At 48.4% G+C, this 25,126-nt stretch overlaps 1 protein-coding gene across 1 annotated transcript in view; it reads left to right on the forward strand.

Annotated features, from left to right (window-relative positions):
- LOC144818809 (protein NipSnap homolog 3B-like) overlaps window positions 1–25,126 on the forward strand; it is a 556,246-nt gene that overhangs the window by 365,188 nt on the left and 165,932 nt on the right. Inside the window, exon 4 of the mRNA XM_078676579.1 lies at window positions 1,065–1,217. Coding sequence (XP_078532705.1) covers window positions 1,065–1,217 — 153 coding nt within the window. The remainder of the gene's footprint in view (window positions 1–1,064; window positions 1,218–25,126) is intronic.

Raw genomic sequence — 25,126 nt, forward strand, 5'->3', positions numbered from 1 at the left:
TCCTTGGGCTGATCTCGGCACAATGGACACCATCCTTTGGCCCTGGCCTTTTACAAAATATATATTTCTAATGGGGGAGGGGGCAGCCTGGCACCCCTCCTCTGGCTGACATCAGTCCTTGGAACCCCATACCCCGGGGGCCCGGCTTTTTAAAAATGGGAGAGGGGGACTCCCAGGGTCGAGTTCAGCTCCAGGGACCCAATCCCCCGGGCCTGGTCCTGTTTCAGGGAACCCAGTCTCTATTAGGACCGCTGGTAGACCCTAAAGGTCCCTGCCGGTTCTCTGCCTCCCGTGGGAGTCTGCATTGCTTTCAGACACAGGGATCTGCTAAACATGCAGCTCTCTGTGTCTGAAAGCAATCCATCTGTTTTCCTTGCTCAAATGACAGCAGGCAGGGAAACAGACGAGTGTGCCGCTTCCAGTAAGCAAGATCGTTTTCTCTGTCCTTGCTTGTTAGAAGCAGAGTATTTGCTGTGGCTTGACCTGAGTGGTTAAAGCACCCCCCATGCCACCGCAAACAGCTATGTCCCATAGGTGGGCACACATAACGCAAGTCCCATTATGGATATAAATCACCTGGAGTGCTGTCTCAGTCAGAAACACAGAGCGGCCATTTTGCACGGACCTACAAATCCTTGCCCCAATTCTCGGAAGGACTGCGCAGTTATAGATTACAACCTCAGGGGCACATACTGGCAGCATTATCGGCCACTCTGCTTTATTCTGTGCCTTTGTCTGTAGCTCAGCCTTAGTGGGAAGTGGGTATGGAGTCCCTGACGCTTGTTATTCGGCGCTGGCCGCCACCCATAGGGCACTCAATATATTATGAAATGCATACCAATTTGTTAAACTAGGCCCGCTGCTTTTACTATACACCTGGTACAAAATTGGAGTCAACAGGCAAGTGTAATGCAGCTACAAGAAGCTGGAGTTACAAAAAACAATTGTTATGAGTTTGTATTCCGATGGGATCTTTTATTAGATTGTGTTTGAATGAACTGCATTTGGGGTTTTCTGAAAAGTTATGGTATTTAAGTTGTCACTTTGTGAATGTTTTCCTCCAGGAGGAGTCTACGAGTTGGTCAGCTTCGAGATGAAGCCAGGCGGGCCTGAACTTTGGGGTGAGGCCTTGAAGTCATTCATTAATTCTCAAGTATGTCCCGGCTATGCAAACCTCATTGGAGTCTTCCATACAGAATATGGATTGCTTGATAGAGGTAATGTTCATGTAAATTCACAAATTACTGTTTCTATTTATATTATTTTCACAAAGAATAACAGAGGACACATAATTTGGAATTAAAGTTCTTGGGGTGTTGCATAATTAATTGCTTGAATACAGTCGTGCAAATCTGCCCAAATATGACGTGGAGGTTTTTGAATTTTGTTTTCATTGAATACTTGATAAAGTTCTATTACTACTTGTTGGAAGTGGGGATCCTTATCCCTCACCGCCACCACCAAATGCTGGAGGTAGGAGTCCCTGTCCCACACTGCTGTTACCAGGTGCATGATCCGGACCTCTTGTTTCAACATTAGGCTACGTACAGACACCATCTGAGATAGCTCCAAGGCACACGTGTAGATTATGTGCAACCACACTCACAGCAACCCAATGATATCACCACAAATAGACTCCACACAAGTTTTTATAATATTAGTATACTTTTTATATAAGAAGTTATACGATACAAAACCAACATATAAGAATGGGTAATACTCCTTACGGTGTGTTGGTAGGTTCCAATCCCAACTACCGCTTCTAACCAACAGTTAACCTCACTTCTAACCATTTCCAAAAGGTTAGGCAAGTCGTATTGCTAGAATCACACATGTTGCAAAAAAAAACAAATACTGCAATGCGTAACGATATTCTCATGTACTGTGCAACACAGAAACAATGCCATACTACCAGCATGCCCTGTGCCAGGAAGAAACAAAACAATGTGTCACGCTACAATCATGCACTGTGCAATGAAGAAATAATGCACTACACCACGTTATAATCAGATACTCTGCGATGAAGAAGAAATGCGTTACTTACCTGTAACTGCAGTTATCCAGTATTGGTATCTTTCATAGATTCACATGCCTGAATCATTCCCCGTCGTCGGGGTGGGAGTCCCCAGGTATATAAAAAGAGTAATGTCATAAAGACATATACATAGCAATAGGCCAGAGGCCTCTCATTAGTAACATATCCATGTCCTTTTGTAAAAAGGACCAAACTTTGGCCAAGAGCCAATCAGATATCACCACCCTCTAGACCCTTCCTGGAAGGAGCCCTAGTCCCTCAGATTTTCGTAAGCACCGTGCTAAGTAGTATTTACTGAGAGAACCAAGGTGAGCCCTTCCAGGGGAGGTGGGTGGGTTGCATGTGAATCTATGAAAGATACCAATACTGGATAACTGCAGTTACAGGTAAGTAACGCATTTCTTATCCAGTATTATGGGTATCTTTCATAGATTCACATGCCTGAATCAGAGTAGCAGGCAATCACCAGCACATTTCGTATGGTACAACATGCAAAATCACACGATATAAGAATACGATTTGTGAAATATAACAAGTACCAAAAACGTTATAATAGAGAAAAGTGCAAGTAGACTTTAGGAAGGTGGGATGAAGAAAGAAGGCTCGCCTCTAGTGAAATAGATGACGGAGCACAGCTTGTCCCACTGCTGCATCTTTCATAAGTTCAGTATCCAAGCAGTAGTGCCTGGTGAACGTATGTGGTGTCTTCCACGTCGCCGCTCTGCATATGTCGATAATGGGCACTCCTGCAAAGAGCGCCATTGAAGTGGAGACAGCTCTGGTTGAATGAGCTCGAACTTTAGAATGCAGAGGATGACCTGCCTGTTAATGGCAGAAAGTAATGGCTGCAGAGATCCAACGAGAAATGCTCTGCTTAGCCAAAGGAAGACCCTTTCTGGGCCTGCTGAAGGCGACAAAAAGCTGGTTGGATTTCCGAAACTGTTCTGTTCGGTGAATGTAGAACTTCAGACAACGTTTGAGGTCTAAAGAGTGGACAGACCTCTCAGCTGCGGAAAGTGGATTTGGGAAGAAAGTCCACAAGACTAGGTTCATTAGGTGAAAATTAAACGGAACCTTTGGGATGAATTTAGGGTTGGTCCGTAGGATAACTCTGTCCTGTTTGAATTACAAGAAAGGATCTTGAATAGAGAAGGCTTCCAGCTCACTTACACGTCTTGCTGATGTAAGCGCTAGCAAGAGAGCGGTTTTCCAAGACAGGTATTTGATGTCGGCTCTGTGTATTGGCTCAAAGGGATGTTTCATCAGTTGAGCGAGTACAATGTTTAGTTGCCAGGTGGGTGGTAAAGCTCTCACCGGAGAGAATGTCCTAAACAGGCCCTTTAAAAATTGCTTAACCAGTCTATCGGACCAGAGGGAAGTACCAGATGACGAACACCTGAAGCGAGATATGGCCGCCAGGTGGACTTTAATAGAAGTATGGGCCAATCCTGAGTGCGCCAAATGGAGCAGGTAAGGTAGAATTTGTGCAGGTGTTGATGAAAAGGGTTGTATCTTGTTTGCTCTACACCATATACAGAACCTTTTTCACTTTAGAGAATACGTCTTTTGGTACTGTCAGCCCGAGCCCGGGCTAAGACTGCCCTGCATTCTTGAGGAATGTCTAGGTGTTGAAACTCTCTGAACTCAGGAGCCAAGCCGACAATCTGAGAGATGCTGGATCCGGATGCTGGACTTGCCCCTGGTTCATTGTAAGGAGAGTCGGGCAAGGCTTGAATAGAATCAGCGGTTCCAGTGACAGGAGAGGAAGCTCTGTAAACTAGTGTTGGCGCGGCCACGCTGGTGCTATTAAGATCAGGGTGCAAGCTCTGCTTTCAGTTTCCGGAGTACCCTGGGAATCAGGGGAAATGGAGGAAATGGGTACGCAAAGATGTTGCACCATCCGATCGAAAATGCATTCCCCAGTGATCCCTTCTGGGGATGCCAGCTTGCGTAATGTTGGGATTTTGCGTTGTGCTGTGTCGCAAACAGATCCAGGTGAGGCCTGCCCCATCGGTCGAATACAGAGCTGAGAAGTTGATGATCCAGCTCCCACTCGTGGCACACGGAGCGTTGCCTGCTCAGAGAGTCTGCCAGGACATTGTCCGTCCCTGGGACGTACTCCGCCTGAAGGGAAATGTTGTGCTGAAGAAGCCATTTCCAAATTCTTTGAGATTCTTGAGACAACGACAGAGAGCGAGTTCCCCCTTGTTTGTTCAGATAGTGCATTGTGGTGGTGTTGTCTGTTCTCACAAGCACTGGGGAATCTGTGATCCTGGGCAGGAACGCTTTTAATGCCAGGTAAACTGCCCTTAACTCGAGGAGGTTTATGTGCAGTTGCTTCTCTGCAAGGGACCACTGCCCGTTGATTTGAAGGTCTTGAAGGAACGCCCCCCAACCTTCCAAAGACGCATCTGTAGTTATCACATGTGGCGAGAATGGAACTATGAACGAAAGGCCCTGCCGTAGATTTTGTGGATGAAGCCACCAGTTCAGAGCCTGGACAATGGTAGGAGTTATCCGGATTACGTCGTCGAAGGATCTCCTGCATTGAATCCACTGAGCTGATAGCGCCTCCTGAAGTGGACGCATACAAAGGCGGCAGGGTGGAACCAACAGGATGTTGGAGGACATCATCCCTGACAAGGACTTGTACAGGCGCACCGTGATGGACTTTTTGGATTGAATCCGGGCGGCCATGGTCCTTAGTTTCACTTGACGTTCCTGTGAAGGGAAAGCCTTTCTCTGAGTAGTATCTAGGACAGCTCAGAGTAAAGTGAGACACTGGGACGGCAGAAGGACGGATTTCTCTTTGTTGAGAGTAAGTCCCAGACCGTTGAAGAGCCGAAGATAGGCGTTGGAGGACTTGGTCACGCCTGCGAAAGTAGGTGCCTTGACGAGCCAGTCGTCTAAGTACGGGAAGACCTGGTGATGTTGCTGGAGGAGGTACGCTGCTACTGGAGATAGACATTTGGTAAAAATGCGTGGTGCCGACTTTAGGCCGAAAGGCAATACCCGAAACTGGTAGTGCTTGCCCGCCACCTCGAACCTGAGAAATTGTTTGTGGTTCCTGTGGATTGGTATATGAAAATATACGTCTTGAAGGTCTAAAGACACCATGAAGTCGTTCGCATTGAGGAGTTGCAGCACCTCCTGGATGGACACCATACGGAATGACTGGTTTTTTTTTATGTATTGGTTGATGTCTCTCAAGTCCAATATAGGTCTCCATTTTTTCTCCTTCTTTCGAATTAGAAAGAAACAGGAGTAGAATCCCTTGCCTTTCTGATTCCGGGGGACTCTTTCTATCGCTCCTTTTTTGAGCATGAGGGAGAGTTCCAATTGCAGCAGTTGCAGATTTTTGTGCAGCATTGGGATTGGCGGCTTTTGAGGGGGAGTTTCCACAAACTCCAGAGAGTGTCCGAATTGAACAAGTTGGAGGACCCACCGATCCGTTGTAATTTGTTGCCAATTGTGAAGGAAGGACGAAATTCTCCCGCCAACTTTGCAATGCGGAGAGAAACTGGAGACCTGTGGCAGAGAGAAGTCATTGCCTTCTGCCTGCGTCCTTCTTTCCCCCTCGTCCGCGAAAGGAAGACTTGTTGTAGGACGACTGGTTTTGCTGCTGTCTTTGCTGGTACTGGGGTTTGTATTGCTGATTTGAGCCATACGTGGATTTGTACCCCTGATAGGCGCCTCTAGAGGACTGACCTCTTCCTCTGGAGCCCCGAAAGGAAGGATTCTTGTATTGGAGAGTTCCTAGAGCTTTTGCGGTATCAGTATCTTTTTTGATACCCTGTAGCATCTCATCAATGTGTTGTCCAAAAAGAAGCTGACCATCATACGGCATGTCCAATACCTTGGTCTGAACTTCAGGCCGGAAAGATGTTGCCTCAAGCCAACCTTGGCGCCTCAGGACTGCAGCTCCTGCCAGCTGCCGGAACCCCGTGGATGCGATATCCATCGCCACATCAATCATCTCCGAAGCGGAACGCTGGCCTTCAAGGAGAATCTTCTTCACCTCTTCTTTCTGCTCGTCTTGAAGTGAATCCAAGTATGGAGCGGTATCTGCCCACATTTGACGGTTGTAGCGTCCCAACAGTGCCAAAGAGTTTGCTGCACACACCGTTTAAGCGGACATGGACGAAAACCTCTTTCCTATGTTGTTTAGCTTTCGACCCTCCTTATCTGGCGGCACAGCCAATGCAGCCGATGGATTTTTTGACCTGCGCAGCGCTGCCTGGGTAATCACAGAGTCTGGCTTTGGATGGCTAATAAGCCAAGCTGGGGCTGTGTCAGGAGCTTTATACTTTTTGTCCAGTCTGGGCAGCACTGGAACCAGAGATGAAGGGTTTTGCATTATTTTCTCCCCTTGTTCCCAGACATAATCAATGATGGGAATGGACCGTACAGCCTTTTGGAATGGTTCCTTAAAATCATAAAGGAAGCAATCCTGTGGTGTTGCCGTTACTTTGAGTTTGAAGCGCAACGCTGCTCTCTCTAGGATGTTATGGAATCCCCCAATGTCTTCCAGGGGTGAATCCGCTTGTGGCTGTACAGGGGATGCTGGACCTGGCATCACATAGTCATCCCATTCGTCTTGTGTGTCCTGGACCTCCCCTTCCTCTCGTTGTTGGTCCTCTTCTTCGTCTTCCTCATCAGAGGATGGCAGAGGACGCGAGGGAGCCGGATCTGGTTGAAGGACTAAAGGAGCAGGCCGAGGCCTAGGTGGCGGTGTCACCACTGGCGGTGTCACAACTGGCAGTGCCACCACTGGCGGAGGCGGAGCAGAGGACGGAAACCTCTGTTTGTAGTCCGCAATGAGAAACTGCAGATCTGTCACTATGGATGCTGGGAGACACACCATAGGCTGTTGAGGAGGCGGAGGAGGTTGGAATTCCTCCTGGTACTCCAAATCATCCTGTCCTTGTTCCTCATAATCTGAGCTTTCATGAACTTTTACGCATAGTTCAGATGGGCTTGTAGCTTGTTGGAACATAGAGCCCTCATCCGAGTCCTCCTTATCCAGAAGATGAGCAGGGGGGAATGGCTGGACCCTGCTCGGAGAGGTCAACTCTGGCGTGAGAGTACGCGTAGTCATCCTGAAGTGCGTATAGGTACACTTCAATGGAGGCGACTCTATAGTCGTCGACCTCGTCGACGGGGGAACGTCGACAGTTAACCCAGATTCTGTCATCGACGATGTCTTCTTCGATTACGACGTCGACGACGGCAGCGTCGTCGACGATGGTTGCTTCGTCGACGGCTTCGTCGACGCTGGTGTCGCCGTCGACGGTCTCGTCGACGCTGGTGTCGGCGACGATGACTTTATCGCCGATAACGATTTCGTCGACGATGATGAGGCTTTCGTCGACGTCGATGGCGCTTTTGTCGACGACGAAGGTTTAGACTTCGTCGACGACGTGGCACTTGTCGACGGTGGCGCCGTCGATGACTTTTTAATAACAATTAGAGATGGAACAGACAGACCCGTCGACGACGAGAATGTAGTAGTCGTCGACATTGATTTTAAAGATGACGCCATCGTTGTGGAGATAGTGGCTGTCGACATTGTCACAGGCAGTGCTGAAGATGTCACCAAAGGTTTCTTGAAGGCAGGATCTTGTGGAGAAACCTTCACAGCAACGGCCTTAGAACGAACCTCTGAAGACTTGGGCGTCTTCTTTTGAGGTGGTTGCAAAGATAGTCCTGGGGATGACGTTCTAGGCCTTTTGGGAGAAGAGTGTATACTCCTAATGGAACACTCACTCTCACCTGAAGAGACTGGCTGGTCCTTGTCCTTGAGTCTCTGAAGCCATATCAGCAGGCGGCCCTCTCTGTCCTTGAGAGTTTTGGCTGAAAAAGTGCGGCAGACTTTACAATCCTTTGCTGAATGGTCAGGGTATAGACAGTAAAGGCAGTCTTCATGCCTATCATCCACATGAAGCCTCTTTTTGCCACAAGAGGCACAAGGTCTGAAAAGTCCCTTTTTTGGAGTATCAGCCATGGCTAAAAGGAAGATCCTTCACAGAATGATAATTCTGAGACAAGTATGTGGAAAAAATCCAGAAATACAAAGAAACTGAGCAGAGCTCAGAGGAGACTCCCTTAGCACGACGTGCGGTAGAAAATCTGAGGGACTAGGGCTCCTTCCAGAAAGGTTCTAGAGGGTGGTGATACCTGATTGGCTCTTAGCCAAAGTTTGGGCCTTTTTACAAAGGGACATGGATATGTTACTAATGAGAGGCCTCTGGCCTATTGCTATGTATATGTCTTTATGGCATTACTCTTTTTATATACCGGGGACTCCCACCCCAATGACGGGGAAACGATTCAGGCATGTGAATCTATGAAAGATACCCATAATACTGGATAAATAATGCAATGCGCCACGTTACAATCATGTACTCTGCAAGGTAAAAATAATGCAGTGCATAGCGCAACAAGCATGTAGTTCGTTAATTCGGTAGCAGCAATAATGCAAAGTGTAATACGACAGTTTAGGTGCTCTGTTAACAGTGCTCTCAATATGGATCAATGATGACACAAAAGTACCGCTTCTCCCTCCGGCCCCAGTACTGCCCCTCCTTTGGCCATTTACAACAAGGGGTGGTGATGGACAGAGTCTCTGAATTAAGCAGAGTACTCTCACCCAGTCAAGAGATCAGGGCTAGATCCAACACCGTTTTTTAGCTCATTGCACCATCCCAGTTTCAGAACCTGGCTGTATGCAAATTAGTCTGTCCCTGGCCCAGTGCATCATGGGAACAGGGCAGACCAGACTACAAAAGCCAATTCTTACACTGGGAAGGAAACAAGCTTCCGGGGACCGGTTTCTGCCATTTCAGGCGTCTTCGGCCCGGCTTGCTTGAATCCTGATGGTGCAATGAGCAAGGGACTCACATCTGAGTATACCCTTCCACGCTTAGGGTGGACAAAATCATTTACAACAAGGGGTGGTGATGGACAGAGTCTCTGAATTAAGCAGAGTACTCTCACCCAGTCAAGAGATCAGGGCTAGATCCAACACCGTTTTTTAGCTCATTGCACCATCCCAGTTTCAGAACCTGGCTGTATGCAAATTAGTCTGTCCCTGGCCCAGTGCATCATGGGAACAGGGCAGACCAGACTACAAAAGCCAATTCTTACACTGGGAAGGAAACAAGCTTCCGGGGACCGGTTTCTGCCATTTCAGGCGTCTTCGGCCCGGCTTGCTTGAATCCTGATGGTGCAATGAGCAAGGGACTCACATCTGAGTATACCCTTCCACGCTTAGGGTGGACAAAATCATTTACAACAAGGGGTGGTGATGGACAGAGTCTCTGAATTAAGCAGAGTACTCTCACCCAGTCAAGAGATCAGGGCTAGATCCAACACCGTTTTTTAGCTCATTGCACCATCCCAGTTTCAGAACCTGGCTGTATGCAAATTAGTCTGTCCCTGGCCCAGTGCATCATGGGAACAGGGCAGACCAGACTACAAAAGCCAATTCTTACACTGGGAAGGAAACAAGCTTCCGGGGACCGGTTTCTGCCATTTCAGGCGTCTTCGGCCCGGCTTGCTTGAATCCTGATGGTGCAATGAGCAAGGGACTCACATCTGAGTATACCCTTCCACGCTTAGGGTGGACAAAATCATTTACAACAAGGGGTGGTGATGGACAGAGTCTCTGAATTAAGCAGAGTACTCTCACCCAGTCAAGAGATCAGGGCTAGATCCAACACCGTTTTTTAGCTCATTGCACCATCCCAGTTTCAGAACCTGGCTGTATGCAAATTAGTCTGTCCCTGGCCCAGTGCATCATGGGAACAGGGCAGACCAGACTACAAAAGCCAATTCTTACACTGGGAAGGAAACAAGCTTCCGGGGACCGGTTTCTGCCATTTCAGGCGTCTTCGGCCCGGCTTGCTTGAATCCTGATGGTGCAATGAGCAAGGGACTCACATCTGAGTATACCCTTCCACGCTTAGGGTGGACAAAATCATTTACAACAAGGGGTGGTGATGGACAGAGTCTCTGAATTAAGCAGAGTACTCTCACCCAGTCAAGAGATCAGGGCTAGATCCAACACCGTTTTTTAGCTCATTGCACCATCCCAGTTTCAGAACCTGGCTGTATGCAAATTAGTCTGTCCCTGGCCCAGTGCATCATGGGAACAGGGCAGACCAGACTACAAAAGCCAATTCTTACACTGGGAAGGAAACAAGCTTCCGGGGACCGGTTTCTGCCATTTCAGGCGTCTTCGGCCCGGCTTGCTTGAATCCTGATGGTGCAATGAGCAAGGGACTCACATCTGAGTATACCCTTCCACGCTTAGGGTGGACAAAATCATTTACAACAAGGGGTGGTGATGGACAGAGTCTCTGAATTAAGCAGAGTACTCTCACCCAGTCAAGAGATCAGGGCTAGATCCAACACCGTTTTTTAGCTCATTGCACCATCCCAGTTTCAGAACCTGGCTGTATGCAAATTAGTCTGTCCCTGGCCCAGTGCATCATGGGAACAGGGCAGACCAGACTACAAAAGCCAATTCTTACACTGGGAAGGAAACAAGCTTCCGGGGACCGGTTTCTGCCATTTCAGGCGTCTTCGGCCCGGCTTGCTTGAATCCTGATGGTGCAATGAGCAAGGGACTCACATCTGAGTATACCCTTCCACGCTTAGGGTGGACAAAATCATTTACAACAAGGGGTGGTGATGGACAGAGTCTCTGAATTAAGCAGAGTACTCTCACCCAGTCAAGAGATCAGGGCTAGATCCAACACCGTTTTTTAGCTCATTGCACCATCCCAGTTTCAGAACCTGGCTGTATGCAAATTAGTCTGTCCCTGGCCCAGTGCATCATGGGAACAGGGCAGACCAGACTACAAAAGCCAATTCTTACACTGGGAAGGAAACAAGCTTCCGGGGACCGGTTTCTGCCATTTCAGGCGTCTTCGGCCCGGCTTGCTTGAATCCTGATGGTGCAATGAGCAAGGGACTCACATCTGAGTATACCCTTCCACGCTTAGGGTGGACAAAATCATTTACAACAAGGGGTGGTGATGGACAGAGTCTCTGAATTAAGCAGAGTACTCTCCCCCAGTCAAGAGATCAGGGCTAGATCCAACACCGTTTTTTAGCTCATTGCACCATCCCAGTTTCAGAACCTGGCTGTATGCAAATTAGTCTGTCCCTGGCCCAGTGCATCATGGGAACAGGGCAGACCAGACTACAAAAGCCAATTCTTACACTGGGAAGGAAACAAGCTTCCGGGGACCGGTTTCTGCCATTTCAGGCGTCTTCGGCCCGGCTTGCTTGAATCCTGATGGTGCAATGAGCAAGGGACTCACATCTGAGTATACCCTTCCACGCTTAGGGTGGACAAAATCATTTACAACAAGGGGTGGTGATGGACAGAGTCTCTGAATTAAGCAGAGTACTCTCACCCAGTCAAGAGATCAGGGCTAGATCCAACACCGTTTTTTAGCTCATTGCACCATCCCAGTTTCAGAACCTCCTTTGGCCAGCACAAGCCTAGATCCAAGCCAAAGAAACAGGCTTGCGCAGCTGATCGAAGCGAGAGGCCGAGAGAGTGTCGCTTCAGGCCCACAACCCACCCCAGGTGGTGATCTACGTTACCTGGGGGGCTGCAACCCCACTCTCTTTTCCTCCTTCAGCGACTTGGGCCTTGATACAGAACTCCCTCAATGGGTACGGCGAGCTCAGGCTGGCGGCTCAGCTCCTCTATGGCTGCTGGTCCGGGCCACTGCTGTTTCATTCCGAGGGCCCAATGACCTGGCAATCCTTCCGTCGGTCTCAGTGAACACCGAGACCCGCCCTCAGCACTGTGGGGACCTACTTAGAATTCGGTGCACACACTACCCAGGCACTCCTCACCAGCGCCTCTGGTTGCACCTCGAAATGCACTCTGCGCGTCCGAGACTCTCCTCTTCTCTGGTGCTTACGATGACCAGGCGCTCTTCACCAACACCTCTGCTTGCACCTCAACACGCACCCTGCGTGTCCGAGTCTCAAGTCTTCTCCCGGTACACACGATGACCAGGCGCTCTTCACCAACACCCTGGCTGCACCACAACACGCACCCTTTGCGCCCGAGTCTCACTTCTTCTCCCGGTGCACATGATGACCAGGCACTCTTCACCAAAGCAGTGCCTGCACCATGACATGCACTCTGCGCGTCTGAGACTCACTTCTTCGCTTGGTGCACACCACGACCAGGTGCTCTTCACCAATGCCTTGGCTGCACCACAACACACACCCTGCATGTACGAGACTCCCTTCTTTGTTCAGTGCATACAACGGCTAATCACTCCTCACCAACGTCCTGGCTGCACCACGACAAGCTCTCTGCGCCTCTGAGTCTCACCTCGTCTCCCTGTGCACACAACGACCAGGCGCTCCTCACCAATGCCTTGGCTTGCACCACGACATGCACCCTACGCGTCCGAGACTCAGCTTACTCCTGCATGCCCACGATCACATGGCACAACTTATGAGGGTCTCAAGCTGCAAATGCATGCGCACACCGCGTTGCTTAGGACTTCTCCAGAAACTTGTATTGTCCTGTGTTTCCAAACAGAGAGCCAGCTCACCTCGGGCCCTTGGGGTTCAAGACACAGTACAAAGCACAGTCTTTGTCAAGCAGGGGGACCAATCGTCTCCAAGCACAGTCCCAACAGCCTCTCCCTTGGTTAGGACAGCAAACTGCAGACCAGCCCCAAATCACGAAGCAAGGATTGGTCTTTCCACAGCAGTCTCTTCAGTTCCTCCTTCTTTCGCAGAGGTTCCTCTTGACCACAGAATGGGTCCAAGCCTTTTCAGTCTCAATCCATTTCTCTTTCATTCCAACGATCAGGGGTTTCAGCTCTCATAGGTATACCCCTTAATGTCTTTGAAGTTTGTTTGTGCTCAGGGGTGCCTGACCCCTCGCTAAACCAGTTCTGGGTGTCTCCCTCCCAGTGTCACCTTTCTACCTTTGATACTGGGGGTCTGGATCCATAATCACTCAGCAGGAGCTGGGTCAATTGGTTTATAGCACCAGCCCAGGTCTTTTCACCTCTCAGGCTTCTCTTCCCCCTACTCTCCAGATGCAGAGCAGCCTGGTGTCATCTCAACCCCTCCCTGGGTCAAGACCTCTCCCAGCTCCTCTCACCTTTCAGATCCAGACTGTCAGTCCACATTCCACAGAGACACACAGAAATGCTTAAAGAACAAAACTCAACCACTTCTAAAAGAGTGGTTTCTGAACACACAGTGACAAAACCACTTTCATAGAAAGATGTGTTTTTTTTTTTTTTTTTTAAAAAGACCTTTATTAGTCAACATGTATGTTACACAGCATTCAGCTTACAACCCAGCTGGGCCAGCCGCGAATAACGAGTATTGCATCAAGCGTATCAGAGGAACATAGCCTTAAGGCCGACAACCCTGGGGTTCGGCAGTGTATATCAATTTGCTACAATACTTCACAATCATACAATCATTCGGTGTTGTAAAAGTACAGGTCTATGGGGTGTTTCTCATTTTGTATGCAAACTTAAAGTCACATTGTTAAGCTGGCACTCATCAGCATCTTCAGGTGAGGCAGAGCCCACTATGACACGTGCGAATCGCAAGAAAGAATGTCGGTTGGTTTCGTCTGTCAAGCGGGCGTGGTGCAATATAATTGGGGGATGAGGCTGTTCAGCGTTCAAGTGTGTTGGTAAGCGTGTATCCACGTAGCTCATATACCTTGATGAGAGTGTCTGATATCTGTGTTGGCACTCAGGTGAAGAACACCCAGGCCATGGCAGCTATTTCCGAAGGCCTCATGGTGTAGTGAGTGCAACAAGCAGCTTGCAAGGGCTTGGTCCAAAGGGAGATAGGACCAGTATGTCAATAAACTACAAAACAGTAACACAAGAAATACAAAATAGAGGGAGGGGGGGAAGGGGGTAGAGATAGCCATGTGTTCGAGGAGGGAAGTGCGGTGCCAATATGCCGATGGTGGTCCAGCGGGTGGGTAGGCATGAGACCGTAGGGGGGCAATTCGCCTGTATGTCAAGTGCACAAGGAGGGATCACCACTATAAGGGCGCGTCGAATGTAATAGTATATTGCATTGTGAGTGGTAGTCGGTGGCAGAACCCCCTGCTACGGTGGTGTGTGCGGGGAGGTAGGCGTGGGAGGGGCAACACACCCACCATCGCGGAACAGTCAGTTATACAGTTTGTGTTATGCAAGGTATGGTGGCTGTGTAGGCAGTGATCGGAGCAGTATATATGCCTCGTATTGACCATTACAGGGAGGGGAAGGGGGGGCAGCCTATATTTCTTCACGTGATCCCTTGTTCCACGCATTTCTGCTGAAAGGATTGTAGGATATCATCCCAGAGTTGTGCGATCGGAAATTTCCGAAGTCCCGCTGTCTCTTCTCGCCGCAGGACAGTGCTCTCCGCTCGCGCCAAGTTCACTAGCGACAGGCTCCAGTGTCGGATGTGTGGGGGTGTATCGGCCTTCCACCGCTTAGTAAGCAGTCTCTTGGCCGTGATCAGCCCGAGATCCCAGTAACGGGCCTGGACCTTGTTCAGCCGTGTACGTTTGTACAGTCCCAGTACACAGGCCTCCCATGTTTTCGGCACTTGTTCTTTGGTGCAATGCTTGAGCAGCGTGGTCACCCCATCCCAGTACTGTTGGATGGCAGGACAGAGCCAGAGCATGTGGAGGAGGTCCGCTCCTAGTAAGGAGCAGCGACTGCAGGCAGCATCGGTGACTGAGAAATATCTGTTTAGCTTGTCCGGGGTGAGATATGCGCGATGTAGTATGTAGAGCTGTATTATTTTGAAGCGAGGGTTGCGGGGAATGTTCACTGGGCCAGCCAGGATCATAGCCCACTCTTTGTCCGTCCAGTCCCTTCCTCTGTCTGTCGCCCACCTCTCTCTCAGTTGCACGGTTGTGGGATGAGTATGAAGGAGGAGTGCTTGTGCTATCCAATGAATTATGTGTGTGCCATTACTCATGACATGAAGGTACTGTATGAAGTGATGAGTGGGTAACTCGCCAGATATGTCCCCCCCAAGCGGCAGTCAGCGTATGAATGAGGGAGGCGTGTAATAGGAACTGTCCAGCTGGAAGAGATGTGTCGTCCACGAGATTGGCGAAGGGGAGGAGGGCGCCATCAGAGTATAGATACCCCAGTGTTTCCACCCCCGCAGTGGTCCAATTGTCCAGCTTTACAGCCGTCAAGGTCCCCGCCGTAGTCGGGGTGCCTAATAGTGGGAGTATCGGGGCATATGGTATTGTCGCTCAGGTCAGACGCAGACAGCGGAGGAAGCATCTGCGCGCCACTGCGAGCAGTAGTTGCGGTGGACGGGGAGTCCGGGTTAGTGGATGAAACAACATGTGGATTTGCAACCGGACCAGACAATGGTGTCCGTGGCTGTGTCTCCCAGGCTTTTACCACCTAGCCATCCCGACACCTACTGCATTTGCGCCGCTAGGTAATATAACTCCATGTTGGGAACAGCTAGTCCTCCCGCTTCAGTGGGCATATAAAGCTTCGTCAATGCAACTCGCGGTCGGCCCTTATTCCAGATCAGGTCACGTAGCAGGACCTCAAGGTCCCGAAACACCCGGGTAGGGAGATAGGACGGAATATTTGCAAAATAGTACAGTAGCCGCGGCAGAACTATCATCTTCGTTAGGGCTATGCGACTAGGAACGTTTAGTGGCAGCGTTTTCCAGAACCCAGCCTGTGATCGGGTGGATGCGAAAGCTCGCATCAGGTTCCCCTCCAATATATCCGTAGGGTCACGGTAGATGTGTATCCCAAGGTATCTGAACGTCGTGGGATACCACTGTAATCCCGCGCCTCCGATGCGTATCTCACTCTCTGGAACATTTGGGTTAAAGGAATAGGCCCCTGATTTGGTCCAATTCACCTTCAATCCCGACATTTCCTCAAAAGTGTTGAATATGTCAGTTAGGGACGCTGGAACATCACTTAGGTCTTTGACATATAAAAGGAGGTCGTCAGCATATAATGACACCACATGATAGAAAGATGTGTTATGACACTGTTTGTTCATACATACTAACGTTCACCTCTCCATTATAAACTTATAGGAACCTAGGCTAACAAACACAACACCCAGCCTCCCCCATTCTGGCCTATGGGCAGGATGGCCTTTTAGCAGTGAAAAACGAAATGGAGTGTTTTTCACTGTCAGGACATAACATGCACCTTAATATATGTCCTGCCTTTTACCTACACTTCACCCTGCCCAGGGATTACCCGGGACCTACCAGAGGGGTGCCCAATGTGTATGCAAAAGGGAAAGTAAGGCCTGACAAGTGGTTGCACTTGTCAGGACAACATGCTAACTTAGCACTCTGCGCGCAGGCCCTACACTGCAGGCCTGACTTCCCTTCTCTGCGCACCTTTGCATTACTAGCCCTGGCACACACAGTGCACATCACTAGGGACTTTACTAGTAAGGCAAACATATCAATCATGGCCAACCAATTACCATTACATAGGGAACACTTCTAAAGAATCTAAATTGGCAACTCTATGTCAGGAAAAAACGATCTAGGGGTAAAGCAAAAAGTTTAGTGAACTTTAGCCAAAAAGTCAAAGTCCTAAACAAATCTATTATTTTAGGCAATCACAGATAAAAGGATTCTAATTTATCATTTGGGACTTAGAAACTAAAGAAAAGTTCCAAATATAATTGGAATATAACAGAAAATTCCACCCACTGTGTCCTTTTTATGTTGATTTGAAACTCTTAGTGAATGTGCCTTAAGCAGGGCCTGTTTTTGGAACTTAAAGATTTTCTAAGCTAGTGGTACTGGAAAAGAGACGAGTTTCGTCTACCTACCCTCCAGTCACATCCAGTAGATCTGGGGCTTCTATTTTAAAACAAGACCCAGGCACATGCTGTTGTTTAAGTACCTCTTATGTTTATGTTTATGTTTATATGCTTATATAGGGCTCGATTGCCGTGACGTCTTGGCGCTGGGTGGGTGAACAGGATCAACGCACTGTGTTAACCGGGGACCTATGCAGAAGCAAACAACCATGTTTTCAGACCCTTCCTGAAAAGCTGCAAATTGGGTTGAAGTTTCATAGCTATAGGCATTTTATTCCATAGCTTTGCAGCATATTGTGATATCGCTCTGCCTCCCCATCGTGCCTGTGTGTCTCTGTGGTCCTAATAAGGCCCAGACTAGCAGATCTGAGAGTGTGTGGGGAAATATAACGTGGGAATAGTCTTTGAATGTCCTCAGCACCGCCACCGCACAGTGCCTTATACATGAGGCATAGAGACTTAAATTCCACCCGCTGTGAGACAGGGAGCCAGTGTAGCGATTTAATTCCTGCTGAAGATGACTGCCCTCTGGGTATGCCCAGAAGTAGTCTTGCTGCGGCGTTCTGTAAGGATTGCAATTTTCTCATTTGAGACTTGTCAATGCCCAAGAATAGGGCATTGCAATATGCTAGCTTAGACAAGAAAAGTGCTACCATCACCGTCTTTTGCAACTATTGTGAGATGAAAGGAAAGATTTTTCTCAAGGTTTTTTTTAGAAAAAAGCAGGAGGAGGTGAGACTATTTACCTGGGCAGAGAAATTCAATTGGTCGTCAAAAATGACCCCAGGGTTCTTAACCTTGGGGACAGGGTGTGGGCATTCTCCAGCCTCGGTTGGCCACCAGGACTTATTCCATAGGGGCCAGCCTGGACCAAACTCCATCACCTCCGTTTTGTGTTCATTTTCAGGAAGCTATGGTTCATCCAGGTCATGATCTCAGTGAGACAGACATGGAACCTGGCAGCTGTGTTCTCAGGCTAATTAGTAATAGAGATGATCAGTTGAGAATCATCAGCATAAGTAACCGGGGCAAAACCATGCTTCCTGATAAGTCTGGCCAACGGGGTGACGTAGATGTTAAACATTGTCGGGGATAGGGCGGATCCCTGCGGAACGCCGCATGGAAGTTGGAAACTATCCGATTTAAGTCCATCCCAGAATAGCCTCTGCTCTCTTGCCTTCAAAAAGGAGGATAGGAGGGCCAGGGCAGAAGCCTCCACTCCCACATCCCTCAGCCGCTGCACTAACACCGTGTGGTTCATGGTGTCAAAAGCGGCCGATAGATCCAGGAGCACGAGGACTGCCCTCCCCCCCGCATCCACTACCCTGCGGATCTCTTTGGTTGCGAGAATCAGGGCTGATTTGGTAGAATGGCATGACCGGAAGCCATGCTGTGTAGTATTCAGTAGGCTGTTTGAGAACACCATCCTGAGACCAGAATCGTACTGCACATGTGGAAAGTGATCACCTTTCTTACTTCTTCGTGTTTGTTTTATCTTGTTGACCTTTAAGGTTGTAGAGTGTTGTCGGGCATCCATGAGAGGCCAGCCTTTACTAATGGCAGAATCACACATTGCCACTCTGCATCAGCACTCATGCATAGATCTTCCACCCAACCCCAGGGCTTTGCCATACTACATTCACATTACGCTTAAACACATCTCTTTCTGATAGATACAAATTGATTACTCCTTTTTGTATCCCCATCAGGCCAGAGAATGAACCCAGAAACTTTGCAATAGCTTTGAAAATTGTCAGACGGCTCCATATGGCTGCAGTCCCTCCTGCAAATATGACAAAAAGGAGCCATACTGTTGTGTCCTGCTCGACACAGTCTAGTGTTTACCAGCCACTCCCATGAGGGTTGGCCCATACACCAACCACCCACCCATCCAACACAGGCGTCACCGGTCAGGTGACCCTACCAATAACAGAGCCCGAGGGCACGTGCTTGTGGCCAGTTCCAAGCGCTATACCTAAGTGTCCATGTCACCCATTTACAAAGTAAATGTGGGCCGGAAGCCCAAGACTTTACATTGGCAATGAGAGGGACTGACCCCGCGTGTACTATACCTGCTGCTCAGCTGTTCCTCATGGGAAAGGAGTAGCCCATGTCTAGGGTAAACCCTCACCTGGTGCCAGCAACCAAGAGCAGTGACAGGGTGATGGGTCTCAGCGTGCACCGTGCTCGAGGTGTCTCTGTGCTATCGACTAAATCCGCAAGAAATGGAACTCCCTCTGGCAACGCCTACAAGGGGAGAAGATTGAAGCTGTCAAAATGCCCTCAGGTGGGAAAAGAGTTGAAGTGGCCCGCTGTATGAAATAGCAGCGCTGAGCGTTTTGTGTGCGACACACCGACTGGTACCAGCATTGTGAGCCGAGATTGAGCCTGCCCCAGTGGTAAGAGATTAATTACACCTAACAAGAGGTTCAGGTGAAAACAAAATCACAATTAACATTTATACACTAAACATTAGAGTTACACACAAAATGAGGATGAAAAAGAAGAAGCCTATATATACACACATTAGGAAATTTTCACAAAACATTATAATTTATTATATACATATTCATCATAAAAAAGTTCAAAAGGGACAATAACGCTCAAAAAGAAGTTGGCAGAACAAAAACATATAAATCATATGCCAAACTAGTGGCTAACAGACAAACATTATTGTTACAAAAACAATTACAGCCACAAATTGCGTCGACGGCGTTTCAACCGCATGAAAACTACGCGGTCATCTTCAGGACAAGAATTATGAGCATACAGTTTCTTTGTAAACAGCCAACCAATCAAATTGGAATTTGCGAGTGGACGAGATTTCAACCTTTAAAAATTGCAAGTTTGGAGCACTTCAATGACTGAGAGCTCAAATTTTCAATATTGTGTCAACATGGCTCAAATTGCCGGAACTTTAATAATGCCTGTCAGTCTGCTCAATAAATCAGCAGCCGAAGTTACAGGCGACCAATGGTAAGAGAAGCAGGCACACAAAATTACAGTCAAGGCCTGCAGTAGGAGGAGACTGACATGGCCTTTTAACAGAGACATTTGCAGCCCTGCATTGTGTAAGGGTCACTACCAGTAAAGCAACCCACCTCCTGAAGGTATAGATCGGCACTACCGCACTGATACTGTGACCCCCTCCGCACCTGAAGCATTTGCGAGGGCAAGAAAAGACTGATTCCATAGCAACCCTGTGGCAAGCTCAGCACAGCGCCTGACACCCACCGATCTGACTGGCCCTACAGTGAGGGTCCATTAAGGGGTGGTGTAACGTACAGTCAGCACTGTGTTTGAGCCACTAGCACGCTGCCCCTGCTTGCCACTGTCCATTTGGGCAGAAGGGGGAGAAGAGCGCACGCCCAACAATGAGGAAGTAGCACAGCCAAACACAAGTGCCGAGCAGCTGCCATTGAAAATAAATCGCCCTAGCAGGTTTGTACCCTCTGCACCACCTACCTGCTGAGGGGGGCCGGGGGTGAGGTACATATACCTCTCCCCGCCCATTAGGCACCCTCTTTGCCCACTACCCTGATGCCGTTTTGTCATTCGCTGGACACTCTGTGATGTTCTGGCGTCGGTGGTGTGGTGGGTGCATCCAGTGGCATCCTCCTTCGTATGGGGGCAGATGCGTTGCAACGATGACCTGCCTCATCTGTCCTGCGCTGAGTCTGGACCCCAGCTGTACATAGTGGGGGACTGCCCCATGGGTGTGAGGTGGGGCGAGGGGGGGTGCCGCACGCGGTGGTGTGCGGTCCCCAAACTCACCGCTGGTAGCTTTGGCATGTTGCGTCGTGTCGTTGTGGATGCATTGTTACGGTGGTTCGGGCCTTTTGTGGGCCATCTCCAGTCTCAATTAAATAGTTTGAAAGGTTAATGTGCTGGTGGCGGAGTTCCATGTAAACAGTGCCGACCCACGATTTACATTTTGTAATTAGTTACAGGGGTATCGTTATCGCAGCAAATCGTTTGCCTTTCAAAGCTACAGGATAGTATAGTTTTTGGCGTACTTGGTCGGAAACTCATTAGGGCCAGGTTACTTATGTATGCCCATAAGATACCTGAAAATAGGGTTCCAGTCCCCACTCCTAAATTGTGTGATCCTGGACAAATACTGGCTTGATTTTATTGAGTTGGGCATCGGAGCCGAGATGTGTGTAGGTCGAGGGTTCGGTCATGTGAGTAATTAGTGCATCTTCACACACACACAGCTGGCTAGTTCCACCCCTGGAGAGTAATGTTCGATTGCTCTCCTTGTAATGTATTCTTGTTGACTCTAAGTTGTAGGGGCATGGTTGGGGCTGCAACCAGGTCCCACGAATCCCTTGCGAACAGTGAAGGGAAGTCTGGTGTGGCTGAGGTGGCTGAACAGTGCTAAATTTGTGCCGGTGCTTTCCGGTGCTTAGCACCGGCACTTAATTATCAGGGCCGGGTCTACAAGCATTGCTGCACGTCATTGATTTTCATTTTTCTTATTATTTACCTCACTACCGGACTTGTTGAAGTCGCACAACACTCAGTGGCACATTCTGAGTCACTTGGAACTCGTGAGATGGACGAGCAGACAGTCCCACTTCTAGCGAAGCTGTGATGAGCCTGGCATGCCCTGGCTAACCCAGGAAGAAAATGAAGATTCATGAATGAATCTCAATCTTGTTGATGGCGTAGCGGCCGCAGGCTTTAGTTAAACTTCAGCCGGTGGGAGGGACACTGATTTTGGGCTATATTTTGATTCTAAGGGGTTGGGGCTGTGCAGTGGCAGGCAGCGTGCTCAGATTTTTTCAGATTGTGCATTGCTATGCGGCCAAGCCCCGGCATGCCCACACCCCACCACCGAGTAGCCAACGGCCGTTCAAAGTCTGAGTGCCTGTGCCAGCCAGCACAACCTCACCCGACCATCTGACGACTTGAGGACTGGCAGCAATAGCGCAAGTACTGGCAACAGCACGAGGTGAGGCAGGCAAGCTGGCAGGCAGGCCAGGCCTAGTCAGTTAATAGACTAAGCAATGCAGTGCAGTCAGTGTGTGTCCGGGCCGCCGGGTCCACCACGAACAAACCGGAACCGGTAACCCTTAACAAAGTTAAGCAAGAAGAGCAGCGCTCCAGTGCTGCCTTTACACAACTCTTTGTCTGCCTTCTCCACAGTCCTTACGTTCAAGTAATTTGTCATTTTTGGTGCAGGTTGAGTTGTTATTCCTTTCAAATTACTGCTGGCGTTAATGTGTAGATGCGGAAGGCCCTGTACTACATTGGGACTCTGGACGAGAGGGTTACGATAAAGAGGGAGAAAAGTACTGCAAGCACAATAGAAGCCCAGAAAGCAGCCATTATTAATTCCCACCACATTTGTGTCTATAGTCCACCTGCAGTTACATAACCATCTTACACTCTAGCTAACATGAGTCGGCTGGAGCATGACCAGACCAAGGATAAGTGTTATGCAGTTGAAAAAATGGTTGTTTGCTACATGAAAGGTTGGTGCAGCAGGAAACCTTAAAAGAAACGGACAAACACACAAACCATTTATTTATATTCCTTTTGTTACTTTATACGTTTGTTTTTCAGGAACAGGAAGTCAACTACTGGCAAATGTTTACAAAATTGTATTATGAAGCTTTTGCTCTCCTCTTTGTGCGAACAGGGAGTAGATGTGGCGTCACAGCTCGAGCTATTGATAATCGACTTTTAGTTGGGGAACCAGGTTTGAGTCTCGGCGTCGGCTCAACAACTCTGTGATTCTGGGCAAACCTCTACAAGGCTAGGCACAAATGATTTATTGTGTAAAGCAATCCAATACATTTGGGTCGAGTTCGCGCCATAGAACAAAAGACATTTACATTATTCAGTTCTTTCCTGCCTCACTAACTGCAGGGCGAATGATGCAGGGCGGTTGTTCCTTGTTAACGAGCTATTCTATTTACTTAGGCAGAACAGTTATTTTTCAGCCTGGTGACTCATTAGCATTAGGTGGACATGCATTTTGTCCTGGAAAATTTTTTCCCAGGATGATGTCACAAGAAAGCTGCAATGTTTTGCTACAGTTGCCAAAGGAAACTGTGTTTTTGAGGCATATGCTTCTTAAAAAGGACACTCATTATTTGAGATAAAATGCAGTTTATTGTAGAATTAAAGCAGCCAGGCTTGTGTGAGTTCATTATGCACAGCGCTGAATTATGAGATTATCAGAAAAAAAAACAGTTTTGAAGGTTTTGCTTTTTAAAATGCACTAACTCACCAACAGCAAATTATTTCAGAGTTGTATCCTCGGCCTTAAGAGATGTCAACTTCAAAATTTCCCCATATGGTTTAATGTTAATATACAACCTTTGACCCTAATACATTTCTCGAAATATGACAATAAATGTAGGTGCAAGATGTGACATCACAGGAGGTAAATTTACATTTTACCCAGAGTATACAAGGGACGAGGCCAATTAATCTGAACCCAGACCATCGCTGACGGTCACACCTTATGGTAAAAAAAGTGAAAAACGATAAGGCAAAGGTGGATGGAATGTTTTACACAAAGAAAAACCTCTAGCAGAGCCCAATATATTCTAAATCTGATAGATGCCTTAATAGTGGGCTTGTATCTCTGAGCTCTATAATGTCATATAGACTACTGTGTTTTAGTAATAGACTGCTCCATGGCAGTTTAGGGTCAAGCCTGGGGAGAACCCAAATACAACATAAGTAGATAGTCATATCAGAACTAGTTTGGAGTCAGGCCTATAATGGTCAGAAAAATGTCATTATCTTTGGTTGCAAAAGTCATGTTATCCAGTCTTTTTTGCGGTTTTGCCTTGGCTTTTGAGCTCCTTGGAAAGGATATCTTAATAAAAATCAACATATATCAAGTCAACAATCATATTACCAAGATAGGAATTCAGATAGGGTGTTAAACGTGGATTTCAGCCGTGCAAGTTGAGGGTGTAGGTTGATCCAATGGAGTAAGTAGGTGGAGCCGGTGAAGGAAGTGGCTGGGGCCAGGAGGAGTGGGTGTGGCTTCCTAAAAAAATTTGAGCACCTGGACTTCCTATTTTACAAATTAAGCACTGCTGAGGTGCGTGTGGACCGTGTACGGTAAGTGTCTGTTCCATCATTGCCCACATTCCTCAGCCCCCCCCCCCCCCCCCACTGCGTGCATTCTGGAAAAAAGTCATGGATGAGGTAAAATGGCATATATTTGGCTGTAGTTAAATGGCAGATGTCTAAGCATAATGCGACCAATGTGTTTTACGGCGCTGTTGGGCGCTAGTGGTAGTTTAATATTGTTTCGGGTACGGCCCATTTATTAAATGTGCAGGGAGGCATAAACAATACGCTGTTTCAAACGGCGGATGTCCAACCGTATTGTGACCAAGGTTACTTCCAGCCTTCCCCAGGCTAACAGAGTTCCGAGGAACGCTCCTGGACCGCAGTTTGTTTGTGATAGATTGCCGGTGTTTATGTAGAGACTTGCATATCCGCCTAATTCAGCAGGACTACAAGCGCGTTGCTAGTTCCATCGGCATGGCTGCGGGTGCCCATCTTCGGCTTTTTCACTTTGCGATGCAGCCGCAATTACAGGGTGTTGATTTGGTCAATCAAGGACCTTTGCCATTCAAGCGTTAAGCCCCTAAACAAACTAATGATTTGGGTTGGCCATTCCGTACTCCTTTGCAAGTGATTAGAACTTTCTTGTAGTGGTTTTGACGGTAAATGTCACGCACGATTCAAGGTGGGGGCGGTTGAGTGAAATTGTGGGGTGCTAAGACACAGCTGTGCATTTCCAGACTATGGGTGTTTTGGTGCGGTTGGAAATAGGCAGAGTGGGGCGGATAGTTTTATGCCCGAAGGAGCACTCCAGGATGCTCTCAACAGTGTTGCTGGAAGTGGAGCCATGTACTCTCAAGGATCTGCCTAGTGGATTCTTTCATACATGGAGGTGATGTACGGATGCAAGGTCCTCTGGAACACGGTGTCATTGTCATGTGCCCGAAGCCCACACTTCCGCGAGGGGCGAGGCCCCGAGGGTGGTCGCGGGTTCTTCACGTGCAGGCACCGGTTGTAGCTGAGCAGCTGCTGCCTGAGCTCACGGGCCTTGGATGAGGTGGCAAGTTGTGCCCTGTCCTTGCGTTAGAGTGCGACCAGTTGGTTTGTTCTGTGTAAAGTTTTGTATGGCACTGACTTGGCCCGAGGGAGTTATGGCGGTAGCAGGATGACAAGTTTACAGCGAGTTATGGTTGCGATTGT

This window comes from Lissotriton helveticus, chromosome 2_1 (genome assembly GCF_964261635.1).
Source record: "Lissotriton helveticus chromosome 2_1, aLisHel1.1, whole genome shotgun sequence".
Lineage (NCBI taxonomy): Eukaryota > Metazoa > Chordata > Amphibia > Caudata > Salamandridae > Lissotriton > Lissotriton helveticus.